This window comes from Muscardinus avellanarius (assembly GCF_963383645.1).
Source record: "Muscardinus avellanarius genome assembly, chromosome: 5".
NCBI classification, from domain to species: Eukaryota; Metazoa; Chordata; class Mammalia; order Rodentia; family Gliridae; genus Muscardinus; species Muscardinus avellanarius.
The window spans coordinates 61,401,187-61,422,978 of record NC_137790.1 but is presented as its reverse complement, the minus strand read 5'-3'; the positions used below and the strand labels follow the sequence as shown (position 1 = coordinate 61,422,978).

Genomic DNA, 21,792 nt, shown 5'->3' with positions numbered 1-21,792 from the left:
TAAATCTCTTTCTTTGCTTGAGAGGTCTGATAATCTAGTTATGGGTAAATAGAGCTATGACTTGTAGTTGCTTGACATGTGCTTTGTTGTATGGCATTTGCCAGGAACATCTGTTTTTGGTGGTGAAGCAGGTGGAGAAAAAGTTTGTATCTGTGTCTAAGTGCTGCAGAAAAATCTTACAGACAGAGGCACACCCACTTAAGAAACAAAACTCTCCTGGAAGTGGGAGGGAACCAGATCTGGAGGTGCCCTCCTCCTGCAGGTAGGAGTCAGCTAATAGCCACCCAAGGTGTGCAGGAGCATATTCATTCTGCAGGGAGATCGCAGACAAGCCCAGAGCCTTCCCTGCCTGTAAGTACCTACCCACTTGTGGCTTTGGGGGGGGGGGTTCCTTACTCTTCAGGGTTGCAAAGCTTGATGAATGGAGCTCTCATTCATTTAAGAAATGTCCCAAGAAAGAGAGAAATTAGATTGTTTTAAAAGTAAATTGTAATTTACCAGTTATTTACTTTTCTCTAAAATGAGACAACCATCCAGTTTAGGATGCTTCAGGAAGGTTTTACTGGCTGTTGATTTTACAGGCGATGATACCAGGGAAGGTTGAGTACGGTGAGCTGTTCGCTGAGGACAAGCAGGCAGCACTGCATTTGGAAGGATGTGCCTCATCCCCTCTCCTAGGTGCATGCCAGCCCCTCCAGCTGAGAACAGCCAGGCCGGCTGTTTGAATTTCTTAGAATCCAGCCCAGGAGGGACCTCTTCAGGGACAAACTGACCTCACATTGGGAACTTTATTATCCAGATCCTGGCAGGCTTTGCAGTCTTTGGACAGATTATTGCAACAGCTCTTGGTAAATGAGAACTTTTCTTTTCGATTGGCCTCTGTCTATGTTTGATTTTACCTACTGAAGAAGAGACCCAGTGGGGCTCCAGCCTTGAGATCAGGAGATCAGTGATCATCCTGAACCCTAAACCTATTCTTTCTGCCCCTGCTTCTGACACACATGGATAGGTAACAAGGAACATAGAAACGGGGATAGCAGCAAGAAGGAGAATTGAGAGGACACTGAAAATTTTCAAAGATAGGTGTTTGAACACTTTACGTTCCATCATCCCATTTATGGAACACCTAAAAACTGGAAATTGACCAACAAATACACCACTTACAGTACCTTCAAAATAAATATTTATGTTTATAGACTTCCTCTCTTTTGAGAAAATAAGTGAATGATAGTGATAATATGCACTAATATTATTAGTGATCTCATTAACATTGTAAGTGACAATAGATTGCATGATAAGCTCTAGGTTATGATTTGCAACCTATTTTAATGTATCTACGTCAATTTCATTGAAATATTCACTGAACTGAACACTTGGGATTGAACAAGTTAATAGGTGATGGATAGAACTGTGAGTTCACTTAGAAGCATTGTAATTGTTAGGCAGGGAACATCTCTGCTATGGGAAATAATATATTTTGTCTTTCTGGCCCAGTCAAGGAGGAATCAGCAAGTATACCGGGCATGGAGAACAGGCCCTCCTAGGCCATTTTGCTTGGATCTGACTCAGCCCAACTCCTCCAGTGAAGCAGAAAGAATATATCACTCCACCAGGTGTGGCCAGCCTGGGACCATTGCTGTGACTCCTCAAGAGTTACCCTAGCCTCTTCCCTAATACACACTACCACATCTTGCCCACGACTAGGCATAGCCCAAAGACAGCCATAAGAGACACAATGAGGCGGGAAGAGGATGAAGAGGAAGGACCCAGGACTCAGGCCAGAGGAGACTTAGAGATGAAGGAGGAGGAGGAGATTAGTGAGGCGGGAGAACTGCTAGGCCCCTTCCTGAGTGCCACGCCCACCCCGATCCCCCACCACCGAGGCACCCGGTTTTCCGAGGCCTGGGAGTATTTCCACTTGGCTCCTGCGCGCGCTGGGCACCACCCCAACCAGTATGCCACCTGCCGCCTGTGTGGCAGGCAGGTGAGCCGGGGCCCGGGGGTCAACGTGGGCACCACGGCCCTGTGGAAGCACCTGAAAAGCATGCACCGAGAGGAGCTGGAGAAGAGCGGCCACGGCCAGGCGGGGCAGCGCCAGGACCCCCGGCCCCACGGGCCCCAGCTCCCAGCCGGCGTGGAGGGCGACTGGGGCCGGCTCCTGGAGCAGGTGGGCGCCCTGGCTTCCTGGGCCAGCCAGAGGGAAAAGGAGGTGCTGAGGAGGGAGAGGGCGGTGGAGAGGAGGGAGAGGGCGGTGGAGAGGAGGGAGCGGGCCCTGGAGGAGGTGGAAAGGGCCATCCTGGAGATGAAGTGGAAGGCGAGGGCTGAGAAGGAGGCCAGCCAGCGTGGGGAGAAAGACCAGCTGGCAGCTGCGCATCCGCATCCCTTCCACTTCGTTTAACCCCTGCTGGGGTGGGGGAATCGCTTCCGAAAACATTAACTTCCGTCATTTCAGTCCCAGCTCATAGCTGAGTGGTGTTTGGGGGTTTTTAGCGTAAGAGTGCGTGGTGCGAGTTAATCTCAACAGGTCAGAAATGACCAGATGCTTATCTCCAGGGCTCCTAGAACTTGCTGATCCTTGGCCCGAAACTTCATCGTGTACCAATGGAAGTTGAAGGTTATTTTGCTACCCTGTGCCTAGGAGTAGTTTCAGGGCAGCTTGTAGCAGGCTGTCAGCATCATTTAGTGAACATAACTGGGTTTTTGCTTGGCACCTGGGTTTGGTGGTATGGAGGGTTTGCATGATACAGACGGGCAGGGAGTGGACTGTACCTACCTGACTCAGACCACAGCACCAGCAGGGCGCAGCCTCCTGGGATCAGGTGTTTGTGCACATACCAATGGTCTCTGAAACCTGGATACAAAGCTTGTACTATGTGACCAACAGTGGGAAACAGAGAGGCCCACCCTGAGCTCTCTGAACACTCGGAAGGCATCTCTTTTGTCCAATTGTTTCATGATTTGCTATATGCTTAGATTAAATCTGTTTCATCAGTACTACCTCTCTGCATCCTGTGAGTATTTTTTTCTACCAATCTAACACTTAAAAACTAATTAATGTGTACTTATCCCAGAGAAAATGAAGGACTTTTCAAATCACTTGGTGTAAACTTTGCAATGAATATAAGGATTAACTCACAAATATTTGAAAATGTTTCTAATTTTTTATATTAAAGTCTGTTAAGGAAGAAGGAGTTACTGAGGAAGAGATAACAGAAACTCAGACAGAAAATGAGTGGGGGGTAGGATAAAGAGAAATAAAGAACAGAAATAAGGAAGTAAAAAAGAAAGAAAAGGGGATAGAAGAGATGTGTGTGTGTGTGTGTGGAAAGAGGGAAGAGAGACAATATTCAATGAAAAATTCACTGTGGAGATAACAAAGAGACCATGATCATCTGGGCAAGTGAAGGGCAAAGAGTATTTTCTTGGATTGTGAGGTCAGTTTTAATAAGTTGGTTTTGTTCTGTACCCACAGACTGGTCATTCATTTGAGCAGTAGCTCAGGTTTTACTGTGGCTCTGAAGTGCCAATTGCATGACAATTCATGAGTCTCTGATTTTTTTTTTCTTTTCTTTTCTTTTTTTTTTTTTTTGCAGGTCTGGGAATGGAACCCAGGGGCATTTGACCTCCAGGCTACACCCCCTGCCCTATTTTTTATTCTTTTTTTTTTGAAACCGGGTCTCACTGAGTTGCAGAGAGCCTCACTAAGTAGCTGAGACTGTCTCTGAACTGTGATCCTTTGGTCTCAGCCTCCTGAATGCTGGGGTTACAAACCTGCGCCACCACGCCCAGCTAGTCTCTGATTTTTTAAAACTGTCCACCATTAAATATCTCAAGTTTTTGGGGGAAAAAAGGGGAGCTTCACAGTCTATATGGAAAGAAAAATTTTGTACTGCTAAGGAGATGCTAAAATGTTAACTTGAAAGAAATTCAAACCGAATGATACTCTGGCCTTCATACTAGGGTCGTTTTTTTCTTTTGGCAGATTCTTCTATCACTGCTGCTTTATTATTATTTTTTTATTTTTACTGGGGATTGAGCCCAGGGGCATTCTACCTCCAAGCCAAATTCCTAGCCCTATTTTATTTTATTTTATTTTATTTTATTTTTGAGACACAGTCTCCCTAGGTTGCTGAGGGTCTTGCTAAGTTGCTGAGACTGGACTCGAACCTGTAATCCTCCTATCTTAGCCTCCCAAGTACTGGGATTACAGGTGTACACCATCATGCCTGGCTTCTTTTTTAATAAGTGGGAATGGAGATGGAGTGGGAGAGGGCTGGAGAAGACAAGAGGAGATGGAGATAATACCTTTTTCTGTCCTTGATAGCCCAGCCCTTGAAAGCTGATGAGACCCTGGCATAAAAATGGCCCCTTGCCTCCTGTGATCCTCACCTGCGTGGCTCATTCTTACTGCTTCTTAGGCATGTCAGGCAGAGCTAACAGCCAGGCCTGTCTTGCCGGTGAACATTTGTGGAACAAACAAGTCCAAACACTCAGCTTGTGAAAGACCCAGGATGCGCAGGCCTGTGATGCCGCTTCTCTCTAGAAACCTGCCCACTCTTGAAGGCTTCACTTCCTCTGTGGTTTCCTCCCAGGGGTTTGGCACTCCTTCTCGGGGGAGGGTCTGCAACTGTGCTGAAAGCTCAGGTGCTTCCCAGTGCAAATGATGGTTGCTGCTGGGAGTCATAAGCCTGGACATTTGGAGTCAGAGCCTTTTTGTGTCACAATTTCCAACAAAAGAGGCTGCATGCCTAATGTCCTAAAAACACAAACAAAACCACGCATATTTGGAATGAGACTTAAGAAAGTCAAGGAATCAAGCTCTGTGAAACCAAAATCAAACAAACACAGAAAGCAACCAAAGCCCCCCTGTTAAAGGCCTTTCCTAATCAGAGCATGGTTTTTAGGTTATGGTATCTCTTTTACATGGTTCTTACTATTACAAATTATCTTCCTCTTTAGGCGTTGTCATTTTAAACCACTTTTGTTTCTTAAGTTTCACTTTTCTCTAGATGATCTTTACACTAAATTTTGTCAAACATATTTAAATTATATGAGTGACAGGGACAGCACTGACGGAGATGACTGGGTTAGAGAACAAGGCACAAGCTTAGAGAGATGCATTAACTATAGGCTGCAGGGCTCTTTGGCTCAGCATCTTTTGCTCTAATACAAATATCTGCTCCATGGAAGGGCTCTGAGGCTTAGGTTAGAGACTCCCTTTGCATCTTAGCTGCAGGAGTGATGTTGTATGCTGTGTGGGAGCCCAGGGGGAGAAGCCCTGTTCTCAAAAACACAATATCCACAAGGGGCACTCTCCTGGGACTTGCTGGCATATGCAAATCTGAGAGGTATCATTGTTAGACTACATTGGTGTCTTATCTATTTTATAGAAAAGAACTAAATAATAATCATATGCTCCATAATTTTATGTGTTTTACAAAAATGGGTATTATGTAATAATGTCCATAAACTTTATAAGTCTATCTATTTCATAAAAGCTAAATAATAATAATACTCATAAACTTTGGGAGTTTAACTAATAACACTGGAACACAGCTAACAACTGATTGAGTCCCCAGCACAACCCAACACTGAGAGCTTTTAGAGTAGAGGACGTGTAGCACAGACCCGCATTGTGCACGCATGCAGACTTAACTCCTAGGGAATGAAGGGGTAGGTGATTACTGAGTGCTCGTGCTGGCCAGATGGTAGATGCTTTGCGTTCATTCCCTCATTGCATCCTTCCATCACCTCATGAGGTTGGAATCATTGCCCCCATTCAGTGAAGAAGTTAAGGAACTTACTTACCAGAGGCCCTAGTTAATGAGTGATGGAGGAGAATTCAAGCCTGGGTCTACCAGATTCCACACCAATGCCAGGCTTAGGTTAGAGACTCCCTTTGCATCTTAGCTGCAGGAGTGATATTGCGATATGTTCCCATCATCCCACACTCTCCCCGAGAATCGGGCACACAGAAGATTTATGAGTAAATGTGTAGAGGAAAGGATGGGTCAGAGAGTGGGTAAAGGGTGAAAAAATGGGCAGGGAAAAAGTATTCCTGAGACATCCACTATGTGCCATGCACTCCAGAACTGTGTGTAAATTTAATTTTGCTAAGAACTCTATGGGGTATTTATTATTATCCCAGTGTTAGAGATTAGTAAACTGGGGCTCATGGAAGTTGAATGCTTGATGAGGCTCTATGACTAGTAAGTGCTTCAATTAGGACTTGGTATCATTGCCAGCTGACCCTGAAGCATGACTTTCTTCCCATCATACTCTCTTTCCTGGATGTGGGCAGCTCTGCTCTTTATTAGTGACTCAGCCAGATGTTTAGACTTTCCAGACCCCATTTTCTCATCTGTAGAATGACAGATGCTCTCTGTATTTTAGAGCTCCTTGGAAGCAACACAGGATAAATGTATGTGAAAGGGCTTTGAAGAGTTAATAAGCTATTAAATATGCAGTGGTGATTATAAGATTATTAGAGCGAGAAGTTACTAGTGTTTGGCAAGATATTAAAAGAACCACAGACAAGCCATGTCCTGTAGCTGGCTATGTGAAGTTGGAGAGAGATTATTCACTAAGTCCCCAGGAAAGAAAATTCTCTGGTTTTTCCAGTTGGCACCAAGGAAACATCAGTATAGAAGGGGAAACTTTATGGCACGCGGCCTGCAAGGAAAAGTCCTTTTTTTTTTTTTTAAGGTAATTGGGATTCCTGAATCCAATTAATGGTTTTATAACTGGATTGAGTTCATATTACCTATAAACATTGGCACCAAGACTCTATAACATCTTTCTATGAAACAAGGACACCTACCCAAAGCTTTAATCCTTTGATGATTTGTTTTGTTTAAACTATTGAGATGAAGTCTGCTAATTAACTTGGAAATTATATGAAGCAAAACAGAAATGATTATATACTTCTCCATATACTTAAGATAACAATAGAAGTTATCTAAAAGACTAATATATATAATTGGCAAAAGATACAGAAATTTAGTGCACATATACAGCCATCCAAATCCATCTCACAGAGTAGGAGCCATTATTTGTACGCAGCTGCCAAATTTAATGATTGATATTCAGCAGGACCAGCATTAATGTTAATTAATGTTCCTGGGCAAGAAAAAAAAACAGAGTATGGGTAGAATTTTCTCTTATTCCATATAATAGGAAATGTTTGGAAGTTAATGAGAATATTTATTTTACCTGAGGTTTTGAAAAGCTCACATGAGGCTAAGGCCACAGTCAGCTACTTAAAACAGGTAATATAAATAACAATAAAATAGCACTAATGTTTACTAAACACTTAACATATGCCACATATTATATAAAATTTTTGTACATTAATTTTATTTGTAAAACAACAATATGCAAATACCATTATTAGAGACGCCTATAATGGACTACAAGGATGTAAAGTAACTTTTCAAGGTCACAGCCAGCCAGAAGAGCTAAGAAATGGATCCAGACCATGGTGACTGCAGGATGGAAACTATGCAGAAGAAGATTAAATCAGAAGGCCTCATTATGAGCGAGCGTTGAGGTACACTCTTATAATCCCAGTACTTGGGAGGCTGAGAAAGGAGGATCGCAGGTTTGCAGCCAGCCTCAGTGAGACCCTGTTTCAAAATAAAGAATAAAAAAGAAGTAGGGCTGGAGATGCAGCTCAGAGGTAGAATGTTCCTGGGTTCAAGCTCCAGTACTCTAGTGAAAAAAAGAAAGAAAGAAAGAAAGAAAGAAAGAAAGAAAGAAAGAAAGAAAGAAAGAAAGAAAGAAAGGAAGGAAGAAAGAAAGAAGACTTCATTCTGCTTTCCTTTTTATCCTGACCTTCCTCTTACTGTTAAAGAAATAGCCAAGGCTCAGAAGGAGTACAGAAGGGCACATTTCCTCTTGTACTTTGAAATAAAAGCAATTGGAAAGTTGGTCTAAGAAATAGATTACAGCAAATTAAATGCCAGCTGAGTAAAATCCTCATTCCTACACCAAATTCATGCTGCTTTCTGTCCTACTTTCTCCTCAATTCTGATTAGAGAGAAATTTGAACAATTGGGACAATTTCTTCCAGGAAATTTAAAGACTAAGGATGCAGATCACATCTTCTAAAAGCCCTAAATCAAAGTAAGGATCCCCATCCTGTTTCTCAGTCAACCCAGCTTCCCTGCATCTCCATCAGGAGTTAATTGACTCAGGGCCACTGCGGGAACTTTCCTGGCAACTATGTAACCTGACACATCTTGGCATGTAATACTATAGATTTTCAAAGGCTTTCCTGTGACTCACCTCTCCCAAGACATCCATGATATTGTTCTCCACAATCACAGGGATTTCTGGTTTAGCTTAAAAGTAAATGAAACGGAGTTAGTTGCACTGAATGTAGGTCTACATGGCCAATAGTGTGTGTGTGTGTGTGTGTGTGTGTGTGTGTGTGTGTGTGTGTGTTAGTCTGTGAGAAACATTAGTTTTCTGTTGAATATTTATTAAACACCTATGTGTGTCAGGGTACAATATGATAAATGTCTAGAAAACAAAAGTGGACAAATTGTCTTAACTATCCTCAGAATATTTACATTTCCATGAAAAATAACAGGTAAACTACAAGTTATAATACACTGAGATAAGTAAAATGACCAAGGATATGTCGAACTTGAAGAAAGCTTTTAAGAGAAGCTTATAAGCCAACTTGTAGGATAAGAGGCTTTTGGAGGAGGCAGTGTGTCACCAATACCTGAGTGATGTTCACTGAGTCAAGGAGATGGGGAGTGTGGAGGAACAGAAGGGCTGACAGTGGGGAGAGAAGGGAGAGGAGTATTTTACGCGTCCAAAGACCAAGGAATCATCATGTTCAGGGCTGATAGGGAGCCAGAAAAATACTTGGTATTTGTTTTGTTACTTGGCACTAGAAAATATCAGAGAATAATTAGTTCAGCGATTCTGTTGTCCTGTGAGATTATAAGTGCATCAAAGCCAAAGTATTTTATCCAGCTCTTTGTCTCCAGCACTTAGTGCCCAGCACAAAATCGACATTGAGTTCATCATGTTAAACTAAGTGACTTCAAGTAAGCTCTTGAGTCTAGCAGAGGGGTAGATTAGCAGAGTCCTCTATGAACTAGTGCAGAGAATGTTAAGATCCCTGTCCCAGACGCTCTTGCTGGGTATGCCTTTGCTTCACTAGGATTGTGAGAACACACTCAGTACTCCAAAAGGGAAAACTGGAGGCGTTAACAGTGACAAAAGACGGGAAGTGTGTGGATAAATACCCCTGCTTCCTCACCCTTTATTAGAGAGAACTCTGGTGTGCAGTCCATGCAGTTGCCCAGAGTTCCCAGTGAGACTGACCTCTAAGCCCATAGTGGTAACTGACTTAATCATGCACATTTATTACCCTCATTCTTTTTTAGATGCACTTTCCCACTTTTCCAGCTTTTCAGTATTAGCTCTCAAATAATTTAACCTGATCCTTGTCTCAGTTTATTTTTTACAGGACAATCCAAACCCCAAGATAGAACCCTGAGACTTTCATGAGAGAAAGGGTATTTCTGACCTCCTAATGATGTAGGATAGAAGAAAAGTATAGGAAGAAAGGAGAGAGATAGGAAGAAGAAGGAAAATATAACCTTGACATAATAACCTGCTTCTAAATTTCATCACCTTTTTTTTTCTCAAACCAGTTGTGTTTCTCAGGACTACCTATTCCAAATTCTTGGGAAATCTGTAGATCCTAGAATGAGCCAAAATAAATTATAATTGCCCTGTGAAATGTTAACAAGACACATAAGATATCTTGAGAAACCTATAATTTAGGGGAATCTTCAGCTTAATGAAGACCTCTATCAGCCTGAGGACCCTAAAGGGACAAGAACACCAGAAATTGCCTTGAGACTACTGGATTGAGCTCATGCTCACATACTTTTCCATGCCCTTCCTTAACCAGGTTTACTTTAAAAGAAGAGCATGGACCCCCAGAAGGTGTCTCCCTCTTGAGAAACCCACATTTCTCCCTTGCATGTGTATTCACTACTTCCCTAAATAAATCTCTGTATATGTCTCTGATTGGTGTCCACTGCATTTCTCTTCCATCATCGTAAGGACCTTGTTGGTGAGGAGGTAGAAAGGAAATAGGCAGATAGGGAAAAGGCCTTGGTAGAAAAAGTTAATTTCCTGAGTTTCCTGAGGGGCGACAAATACCTGAAATTCCAAAGGCTTAGAGATAAGAAGGATCAGAACTTCACAAAAGCCATCTGTTTATTAATCAACAAACCCAGGAGCCAGCACAGAGCAAGTGGACACTCCTACTGAATGAAAGGAGATGAGACCCTTCAAAGGACTTGCAGATACCCTATGCAAATTCTGAGAGCTGCTTCCCAGAATTCTCCTTGGAATCCCAAAGTCACCCTAATCAAAAGAGGACTTGCAAGTGGTCATGCCTTTGCCTTACTCCACGGCAAAAATGGGACTTTCCCTCTCGGGACCCCCTCCCCTTTTGGGGAGCTGTTCTCTCTCTCTCTCTCAGGTCGTGTTGGCCCTGAGAGAAGGCAGAGTGCATCTGAGGGCACGTGGCTAGGGCGACTCTCAAGTAGTGACCTGAAGGCCTCTGCTGGACATCAAGGCTGGCCAGGCCCCTAGGGGTGACCTGCATCTCTTTTCTGGCAGATCGCGTGGACTCTGGGAGAAAGTAGTTTGCAAATGACGGGCACTTGGCTCGGGCGACACTCGGGTAGTGACCCTGAAGGCAGCTACTGGACCCCGGAGTTCTGACCGCCCCTTTGGGGTGTTCGGCCACTTTTCTCTATTCCCTTCTGACAGATCGCATGGACTCTGGGAGAAAGCAGCCTGCACCTGAAGGCAATTCGGCTTGGGTTACTCTCAAGTATTGTCCTGAAGGCAGCTGCTGGACCCAGAGTTCCAACCCCTTTGGGGTGATCAGCCACCTTTCCCCATTCCCTGCTGCTTCCAATAAACCTTTTACTCCCTTTCCTGAGGTCTGCGGGTGTCATTCTTTGCTCACCGTAGACAAGAACCTGGTAAGGAAACGTCGAATTCCTTCTTAGGAAACTCTGTTTCATCTCGAGGAAACGCCGGGTTTCCTCTCAAGAAACCCGTTTCACTGGTCCTGAGGTAGGTTTCCCTTTTGGGAAACTCCTCAGATCCTTCATTGAATCGACCTTTCCAACTTTACATTAGCAGTAGATTAAAGGATCTGAAGAGAAAGGTAGAGAGAGAGAGAGAGAGAGAGAGAGAGAGAGAGTGTCAGAGTCAGACAGATAATTAGACAGAGGAAGAGATAAAGAAAACAATTACTAAAAGTTGCAGGGGTGATGCAGAAAGATCATTCTGGGGCTCAGAATGATCACATTTCCAGAAACAGCTAGCTTATGGTGACGGTGACTCCCCGCTAGGGAGTGAAGCACCGGAGAACTGTGAGGGAGACTGGAAGCAGCAAAGGAGCTGGCGTGGCCTCTGGTTCCTGGTCAGCTGAGAATGAGAAGGTGGGCAAGGAGGCATTGGGAAGAGGGAATAACTGGTTTGGAGCACAGTGAATGGGTTGCTGACACATTTGGGTATTTATCTCAAGCTGTTTATATTTCGCTTTTGGCTCACTCAATACAGGGAATCACTAATGGATGCAAAGTAAGTTCTTGTAAGATGTGCATTGTAACTCTAGGCTAGAGCTACCATCACACATATCTGGGTGATAACCACAAATAGATCAAAGGCTGGAGGAGACTCTGCCTAAACACAACCCATCTGGACCACTTACTCACTGAGAAAGCCATGAAATAGGGAAAATCAAATTCTATAAATAAGCAGGCAGCATCTCAGATTTCTAAGTGTCTACTGAGAGGAGATCAGAGAAAAAGCAAAGGAAATATAGACAGAGATGTAGAACCAGATATGGGGATAAGAGTGAGATCTAAAGGACTAGAAAACATCCAAGCTCAACACAGTTATGTCGTAATGCAACAAAGAGGTACAGTATGGGGGTTAAGTGTGGATGAAGCAATTAGATCATGTAATGGCACACACACAAACTCTTTATTCGCCGAGGACACAGCTTGCCTCACTTAAAATTGGCGTTTCTCTCCACAACCTGGAGAGCTGCCTTCATTGTTTGCCGACAGCCAGGCCAGATGAGGATGAGGCTGCCTCATGTTGTGTGGCAGCAGCCACACCCTGGTGTATGAACCAGGGTGATAATGGTAGGATGCAAGAGACAAGCAGTCTGCTCTCAATGCTTCACAGAACACTTGAGTTTTCATAATCATAATCATGAGGGAGATTAGCACCTAACACAGTCCAGAGGAGATCCAGAGAGAGGAAAGGGAAGGGGGAGAGAAGAAGAAAGGGAATGGAGGAAAAGAATGAGAGGGAGAGCAAGAGAAAGAGAGAGGGAGAGGGAGAGAGGAAGAGGGAGAGAGAAAAAAAGAGGAAGAGAGAGAGAGAGAGAGAGAGAGAGAGAGAGAGAGAGAGAGAGAGAAAGAGAGAGAAAGAGAGGCAAACATGAAACTTCAATCAAACCAAAAAAACCCTGGTGGTAGCTAGTCCTGTCTTTGCAAACTATCTTCTGTTTTCTTTGAAATGCTACATTTATTTCCAATAGTAATGTAGTAATATTCTGAATAAAAACATTTTTTTGGCTTGTCATATCACTCAAAGAACTGAGGAACTGCTGAGCACCACATGCCATTAAGTTTTATGCAGTTATTTTCTCTGTGTTCATTCTTTTTCTCCGCGTTCATTTTTAAAAACAATTAATTGCTCATCGATATCACCACTTTTCTCTTTGTCTTCCTTTAACAATAACTTTTTAAAAACACAGAAACACAGGTCTTGGCCATAAGAATGAAGAAGTATCCAAAGCCAGGGGCTTCTGTTTATTAATATTTCCTTGCACCATGGGAAAAGCTAGGATGTTCACATTTTTCTCTTCAAATTGCATCCCATGGAGGCTGCATTTTGAGCAGCATAGCCACAGTGGAGTTGAGAGCTCAGCCCTACTCTCTTGCGAATACAGGAGGGCCATCCCTGCATGCTTTCTTGCTGGAACAGGGAACCCTCTCTCACCCCAGCTAGCCCCGGGAGGAGGGGCAGAGGTGAGGGACACCTTGCAGAGTTTCTCTGGAGCTGTGTTTATCACTTTCTTTTTCTCACAGTGGCCAGTGGCCTTATTTCACCTTGATTCGGCAAGCAACTGGGATAATTAGACAACTAAGCAATTAGAGATTTCCAGTATTTTGTGTGTGGGTGGGTGGCTGTGGGTGTGTGCGCGTGCTATCCTGGGGATTAAACCAAGGAACATTTTACCTCTGAGCTACACCTCCAGCCCCATTTTATATTTTATTTGGAAACAAGGCCTTGCAAAGTTAATGAAGGTCTTGCTAACTTGCTTTAAACCTACGATTCTCCTGTCTCAGGCTTCCAAGTACTAGGATTACAGAAAAACATACCACCATGCCCAGCAACAGATTTCCAGTATTCTAAGAGACATTAAGATTGTAATAACTGACCTATATCTGGCTTTCTGTATGATTTTTTCTATTAATAAGTAATTATTTTTTAGCCTTCTATCCATGTCCCTATCTCTACCATGAATGAATGGATAAAGGTAAAGGAAATTCAGAATAGCCTTGGTGCACTAGAGAGCACCCTTGTGGCTGCTCTCTAGTGCCAAGTGAAGCTTCTTCTCTAGAGGAGATCAAGGCAGGAGAAATTGACAGGAAGGTGGCAGGAAGTCCACAGTGCACAGGCTCTTACCAAACACCTTCACCGTGGTGGAGCTCCTTAAGATTTTGCCAGGCCTGACTCTAACAAGGCAAGAGAACTTCCGGCCATCATCATGGGTATGGACAGGAGAGAGGAGAAGTCGGTGGTCTGCGCCTAGCTTCACTCTATCTGTAAATGACGTGGCACTGTTCACGTGGCCATCTTGAATGACGACAGTTTCTTGAGTTCCATTATCCTTCTGGTGAGAAAAATAGTTACCAGTTATTGGGCATTCAACTCTGCCAGCTCTGAATAAGGCATTTCACAAGCATTAATTAATTTATTTCCTGTAAAACAAAAGGAAGAATTAAAACTGCAAAATATTTAGTATGTTGAGAGAGAAAATGTCATTACACCTGACTTTCGATGAAAATTGCCGTCAACCTCTTCTGATGGGAACCGAGGCTTGCTGTTCTTCTGACTGGACCTTCCCCTCCACTTTCTTCTGCATATATGTCTAGGGTGGGGTCAGGGGCACAGGTGGAGCTAACAGCAGAGCCTAGTTATCATTGAGAAGTTTGGAAATTTTAATGCTAAGATATGCTGCAGATGAAATGGGGGTTTCCTCGAGATGAAACAGAGTTTCCTAAGAAGGAACTCAACATTTCTTTACCTGGTTCTTGTCTACGGTGAGCAAAGAATGACACCCGCAGACCTCAGGAAGGGGAGTAAAAGGTTTATTGGAAGCAGCAGGGAATGGGGAAAGGTGGCTGAACACTCCAAAGGGGCTGGAACTCTGGGTCCAGCAGCTGCCTTCAGGACAATACTTGAGAGTAGCCCAAGCCGATTTGCCTTCAGGTGCAGGCTGCTTTCTCCCAGAGTCCGCGCGATCTGTCAGAAGGGAATAGAGAAAAGTGGCCGAACACCCCAAAGGGGCGGTCAGAACTCCGGGGTCCAGTAACTGCCTTCAAGGTCACTACCTGAGTGTCGCCCGAGCCAAATGCCCATCAGTTGCAAACTACTTTCTCCCAGAGTCCATGCGACCTGCCAGAAAAGAGGTGCAGGTCACCCCTAGGGGCCTGGCCAGCCTTGATGTCCAGCAGAGGCCTTCAGGTCACTACTCGAGAGTATCCCGAGCCATGTGCCCTCAGATGCACCCTGCCTTCTCTCAGGGCCAACACGACGTGAGAGAGAGAGAGAGAGAGAGAGAGAGAGAGAGAGAGAGAGAGAGAGAGAGAGAGAGAGAGAAACAGCTCCCCAAAAGGGGAGGGGATTCTGAGAGGGAAAGCCCTTTTTGCTGTTCAACTAAGGCAAAGGCATGACCGCTTGAAAGTCCTCTTTTGATTAGGGTGACTTTGGGATTCCAAGGAGAATTTTGGGAAGTAGCTCTCAGAATTTGCATAGGGTATCTGCAAGTCCTTTGAAGGGTCTCCTTTCAGGAATGCCAGACTTGTTCTGGGCTTGTTGATTAGTAAACAGATGGCTTTGTATAGCTCTGGCCTTCTTATCTCTGAGCCTTTGGAATTTCAGGTATTTGTCGCCCCTCAGGAAACTCAGGAAATTAACTTTTTTCTACGGAAGCCTTTTTCCTATCTGCCTATTTTCTTCTACCTCCTCACAGAGACGACTTCGTTTTGCCTATTAAATCTTCACACTTATCACAGGATGGCAGACATCCTCTCTTCCCAGGATACTTCTAGGAAAAGTGCTTAGCTTCTGTCAGAACCAGGACTAAGATGAGGTAAAGACTCAAATAGTAATAGATTCAAGGAGACAAGTGGCACAGGAATCGAGGATACACTCCTGAGACCCCGAGGGCGGTGCCTGTGAGCAAGCACCTCTCTCAGCTAGTCCTCTGGCCACCCCCTTGCCTCTGTCTGTTCCCAGTCATGGTCCTAGCCCTCAGCCCTGGTTTCCGTATTTATCCTGGCTTCAAAGAGGCAACATGGAAAGTGGCTGTATAAGTTCATCTGAATTTTGGAGACCAGAGTTTACTTGGAATGTTCAGTTCCTCTTGTCCATGTCTAGGATCTGTGAAGATAAGCATGGATAGGCTTCCTGGGGTATCATAGCACTGATCAGTGTTGGTAAGAGAGCTGACTAGCTGCCCAGTGAGGAGAGGATTCTTGAGGGCATCAGAGAAGAGGAAGGGTTAAGTCCTCATTACTCATCAGTGTAATTCCACATTCTCTGTTACTTACTTTGAAACCCTGGGATGCACAGCCCCCTCCTCTAAAGTCTAATTCACTGTATTGGCTCGGGTCCAGCCTTAGACTTTTTTTGTTAAGGTTCTCAAGGAAGCTGAGCTAAGAAGCCTGGCCTGACTCTAAACAACAGATGAATCATTGCATACAGGAAAATGGAAGGAGCTAAAATGGAGAAGTATGAATTTATTTGATGGGGGAAACATGACAAGATAATGAAAACAAAATGTCTATGACTTGGAATGTCTAGTTAAAAAAATTAGAAGCCAAGCATGGTCATGTGTGCCTATAGTCCTGGATACTTGTGAGGCTGAAGCAGGAGGATTGCCTGAGCCCAAGAGTTTGAAAGGCCCCATTTAGAAGAAAAATCACAAGCCCTAGCAGCCAGCTAATAGTTAAAACAGCCAGCTAATAGTTAAAAAGAAAAGTATATATTACTGCAGCTTGCAGCTTAAGAAGCATAGCTTAAGAATGAGAAATATGCAATAAGCCCACCCTGTTCCAGGAACGTACCTAGCATCTTATCTATACTGACCGGGTCAGCGCGCCCTGTGCCGGGAACCTGCTGACTACACCTGGTATCTTATCTAACACTTGACTACAGAATGTACTTTTTCAAATGATTCTGTAATATTTTGTAAACGCATGTAACTTGGCCCAAACCCCCCTAACTGGTGGTCTTTTCCCTATAAATATCCACACTTTCAGTTGCTCGGGGCCGAACTCCTATACGAGTCGGCCCCAGTGCACTGGTTCCTTAATAAATCTTTACCTTTTGCTCATTGCATCAAGGAATATAAAGTCTCTCGTGTGTTCTTGCTGTCGCTTATCCCGAGGCTGATTGAGGGTCTCCCCTCAGCGGGGGTCTTACAAGTTCAAACCCAGTCTGGGCAAAAAATTTAGCCCCTATCTCAAAATAAAATAAATAAAACAGTAATTCAGAGTAGTAGAAATGTAAGCCAGGTGAGTGAGTGAATTCAAGTCTGGGCAGATTTCTTAGTTTAATTATATAGAGAGTTTCAGAATATACTTAGTAAAGCCTCTTATATAAGATATAATTCTTTAGCTGAATCTGACTAGGATTTTTGTCAGCCTTACTTAAAGGTAGTATTGTTGCCTGCAAACAATCGTACCCCTGAAGCAATATTTATAGCTTTTACGTTCCAAAAGAAAGAGTTAGAAGCCTGCTGCTATCTTTTTAACAAGAGAAAAGACCAGAAGATCAAAGAAAGCAAGAATGCGTTCCTGAAATGGGGCCAAAAGAGGAACTGAGTGCAGGGTGGTGCCAAGAGAAAGGGGAAGACATTTCCTTCTTCCTGGCTGATCTGAAGTTAAATAGTTAAGGAAGCAGGCTCCCCCTGCAGGTCCTTCAGCACAAGGAGCAAGACACAGCTCTTGTTCATGAATAGTACTGTAAGGATATGAGAGTTTAAAATGTTCTTGCATCCCTGTAATCCCAGTACTTGGGAGGATGAGAAAGGAGAATCACCAGTTCGAGGCCAGCCTTAGCAATTCAAGGAGACTCTCATCAACCTAGCGAGACCCTATTTCAAAATAAATTAAAAAGGGCTAAGTGTGTAGCTCAGAGGTAGAATGCTGCTGGTTCAATTACCGGTATAAATACATACATACATACACACACACACACACATACATACTTTCTTGCTTACTTAGTATATGACGGTCATCTGGAATATTTCCATCTATCCTGCTGCTGTAAGAAGAAGGGTGGTTACAGGCAGAAGTTGGAGACTGGTAAAACTGTTTTGCCTTTCCTATGTAGCAGGGTGTGACTGGCTCTAGTGGTTTAACTGACAGAAAAAAAAGATACTAAAATGAATTAAACCCAACATATCTAAAAGTTTTTGTTTCATATTGTATTAGTTTTCCCAGGCAGTTGACTGTTGCAGAAAGAGGGTTTGTTTCTTCACTGGCAAAAATGAGATTCAGTTGCAAAAAAGTGTTGTCTAATGTTCAACGTAAGGAGACTGAGAGATTCTACAATGTCCAGATACAAAGGGGCCATGGCAAGATGTGCGTAGGGTAGTTACCTCCGCAGAGCAAATGGGAGGAGGGGGCAGAAGAAACTAGCCCCAATAAACATGAAAGGCCTGCAGCTGTGAGAGGAAGGGATAGTGCTCTTTTGCTATGACCACTACTAAGACTTTACAGTCTCACTAGTTGTAACTTAAATTTATTTAGCACATACTATGTTCTAGGAATCATACAGAGTTCTTCCAAATCTTGTTTATATTTCTTATAACAATGTAGAATAAAGCCAGGAACGGATTGGAGGCACATACTTGTAATCCCAGTACTCAGAAGGTTGAGACAGGAGGATCCCAGGTTGGATGACAGCCTCAGTAAGTAGTGAGACTCTCATCAACCTAGAAAGACCCTGCTTCAAAATAAGAATAAAATAGGGTTGGAGGTGTACTCAGAGGTGGAATTCACTGGGCTCAATCTCCAGTCACACACACACACACACACACACACACACACATATACCCGCACGGAATAAATTGTGGGTAAGTAACTCTTTGATCAAAGACTACACAGGGTATTTAAATCACAGCATTTCAAAATAAGAAAGCTTAGAATTAGGGACAAATAAGCCTCAGAAAAAAAACATGTACTAACACAACCCAAGCCACACACAAAAATAAAACTATATAGTATAAAAACCTTCTGGCATGGAATAAGAAACTTAAAAGAAATTCCAGAAAATCAGAAGCCTTTGTGTAAGTTGTAATTGAAGGCGTGGGGGGAAAGTTGCTCCCCAAAAGAGACCTTATTTGGAGATATTTACTTACCTTCGGTGATGGCATCACAGAGCATACTGCAGTTCCTACCAGATAATAACAATCCTAGGCCAACCAGCCTGTAGGAAACAGTCAGGAAGAGGGCCCTGTGTAGTCTTTCTGTATTTCTTTTCTTTTTCTGTTCTTCAAAGAAAGATGTGCCCACTTTTGATAATATGAATGTCTATTTCTAAAAAACTATAGGTTTACCTCTTGGTGGACACTTATATTTTAGTTGGCAACATAGATTTAATGAGCTAATGTACAGGTTACACCTATTCTAGCCCTGGCACTTTATATATAGTAAACACTATAAGCTCACCAGCCTCAATTTCTACCCATGTTGAGCTCTCTATTTCCTGAGTGTTCCCTCTGTGCTTGGCTAAAACTGAGAAATTTTGGAGAGTCATTGCTATGCTTTGAATGTTTTTGTCCTCTTCAAAACTCATGTCAAAATGTAATCCCCAATACAACAGGGTTAAGAGGTGGGAAATAATGGGAGATATTAGATCATGAGGTCTCTGACCTCATGAACGGGTTAATGTGGCTATTAAAAAGAGGTTGTAGGGGCATAGGTCAGTGGTAGAGCATTTACCTAGCATGCACAATGACTTGGGTTCAACCAGCAGCACAAAAAATAAAAGAAGGAAAAAAAAAAGGGCCTGTGAGAATAGATCCTCTTCCTTCCACTCCTCTGTCATGAGAAGACACAATCTTCCTATTTCAGGAGGATTCAGGGTATAAGGTGCCTTCTTGGAAGCAGAGAGAACAACCCTACCTGAGGCACCTTGACTTTGAGCTTCCTAGCCTTTAGAACTATAAAAGAATAAATTCTTCTTTATAATTAGCCAGCCTTAGGTATTCTGTGATAGCAGCACAAAATGGACTGAGACAATCATCAAGCCATAAAGCATTGCTCAGTCTGTTATCCTGCCCCTATCAGCCTTTAGATGCCCACCATCTGGGGATACAATGGCCCTAAAGACTCAGGATCTACAGGTTATGGGAAGATACCATTCTGCCAACAGTGTAAATACAGCAAGGCCTCAAAACAAACAGCAGTGTGACTTTGTTTAAAATTTTGATATTTTGTTCATCTTGTATTTTCCATAATTTTGACTTAAAATAACTGATTGCTTTTTAAACTATTTATTTGTTTTAGTGCTCTCTTAAATTCTGCTCTCAAGATTTATGGTATTATCTAGGTTACCCTAATCCTAGCCATTAGGTCACACAGAAGGCTTTCCAGTGGTGGGCCAGGACTTGAAGACAGCAACCCCCTCAAAAAATAAAAATCATGTTGGTAATGATGGCTATATCCAGCCTCAGGGAAAGTGGTAGACTGAATGGTCTTTATATTTTCTGCTTGTAGTCTATTTGAGGAGATGAACACATTCACAAGGAAAAAGTACAAAAATAAGGACCCAATTAAAGAGAAATGCATGCATAATTAAATTATGTACAGGAATTTGGTGGAATAATAAACAGGGTCAGGGCTGGCTGGGGTAGTACTGAGTCATGGAGATTGCTTGTTCTTTTTTTCTTTTTTTGAAGTAGGGATTGAACCCAGGGGTGTTCTACCTCAAAGTTATTCTTTATTTTGAAACAGGATCTCACTGAGTTGCACAGGACCTCACTAAGTAGCTGAGGCTGTTTGCGAACCCCAATCCTTCTGTCTCAGCCTCCCGAATGCTGGGATTACCAGTGTGCACTACTATGCCTGGCTTGTTATATGTTCTTAAAGGCACATAAAATTCTAACATAACCAGTTGAGACTCTTCTATTTTTGTGTGAGGATCAGAATTTTCAAAACAGAAGAAGGGTGTTGGTACTATTTTATATAGTGATGCTGTTTTGTCTCAGGGCTGCCTGAGTTGCCTGGAGCTGCCCAACAAGCGGCAGGTGCTGAGGGTTGAGAGCTCGTTCCGTGATGGCTGCCAACGGTATCCATCCTACTCTTCTTCTCCAATCTGCTTCCTATCTTACACTCCCCCTGTATCTTTTCTCTCCACTTGGTGCTTTCAAAGCAGGGTCCATGCAAACTCCCTGCTTTCCAGAGCACCAGAACAATATTGTTCCAATCATCATTATTGGTTATTAACACTTTGCAGTTTGGCTGACACTTTGAATTTTGATCATGGTAAAGACAATTAGGGACAGCTGCCACGAGTTATGAAGTAAGAAGTTACAGTTTGTTTTCTAAATAGCGCACCTTCCCCAAAGCATGGGAGACCATTGCTGACGATATATACATCTTTTAGTTTATGAAGTTGGATATATAAGAACATAATAAAAAGGTAAAATTTAAAGATATATATATATATACATATATATATAAGCATCTGCAATTTAGTTAATCTGTCTTTATCACTAATGCTGAACTGTTTGAATTTCAAATATTCTCATGAGTGTGTGAGTGTGTGTGTGTGTGTGTGTGTGTGTGTGTATGTAACTGAAGACTGAATTCAGAGGCATCCTACCTCTGAGCTATACATCCAGCCCTTTTTATTTATTTACTTTGAAACAGGGTCTTGTTAAATTGATGATGCTGGCCCTGAGCCTGTGATTCTTCTATCTCAGACTATTTCATTATTTTAAATAGAAAAACTAAATTTCTTTTTGTCCACTGACCTTAGGAACAAATATTCCTTCAATGCATTCTCCCCATGTACTACAAACTTGTACCGATACATATCATGGTCTTGGCTTTGTATGTGTCTGTCTTTTGACAGCCAATTCTTTTTTGATTATTCAACTCAAACATAACCTTTTTGAAGAAGATTTTTGAGGCCCATCTAGTCAGAACCAAACTCTCTTCCTCCTATTCCATTTTTACATTATTACATTTCTATTGAAGGCGCATGTCTTGGTAGAGAATATATCCAATATAATTTTGTATACCTGCAGAATCAAACACTAAAAACAGATTCATATATATTTACTGTATTGAATTTAAGATTTTATATAAAATTTATGTCAGAAATTAGGATGACAGTTTGGAGTGAAAATAGAATATTAGAATGTATCTAGAAGCTTCCAGAATGTGTCTGAAGAATTTTTCTGATGACTATATGCTTGTA

General features: G+C 42.8%; 2 protein-coding genes across 2 annotated transcripts in view; one reads left to right on the top strand and one right to left on the bottom strand.

Moving 5' to 3' along the window:
• Positions 1–21,792, bottom strand: part of CD96 (CD96 molecule) — a gene marked incomplete at both ends in the record, with an annotated part of 98,414 nt that overhangs the window by 44,872 nt on the left and 31,750 nt on the right. The window contains 2 exon segments of the mRNA XM_080696510.1: positions 8,287–8,342; positions 13,759–13,966. Of these exon segments, the coding sequence (XP_080552636.1) occupies positions 8,287–8,342; positions 13,759–13,966 (264 nt within the window).
• On the top strand, positions 1,736–2,398 carry ZBED2 (zinc finger BED-type containing 2; the record flags this gene model as incomplete). Its single annotated transcript, XM_080696265.1, has 1 exon — positions 1,736–2,398. The coding sequence occupies one exon, from the start codon at positions 1,736–1,738 to the stop codon at positions 2,396–2,398; it is 663 nt and encodes a 220-aa protein (XP_080552391.1).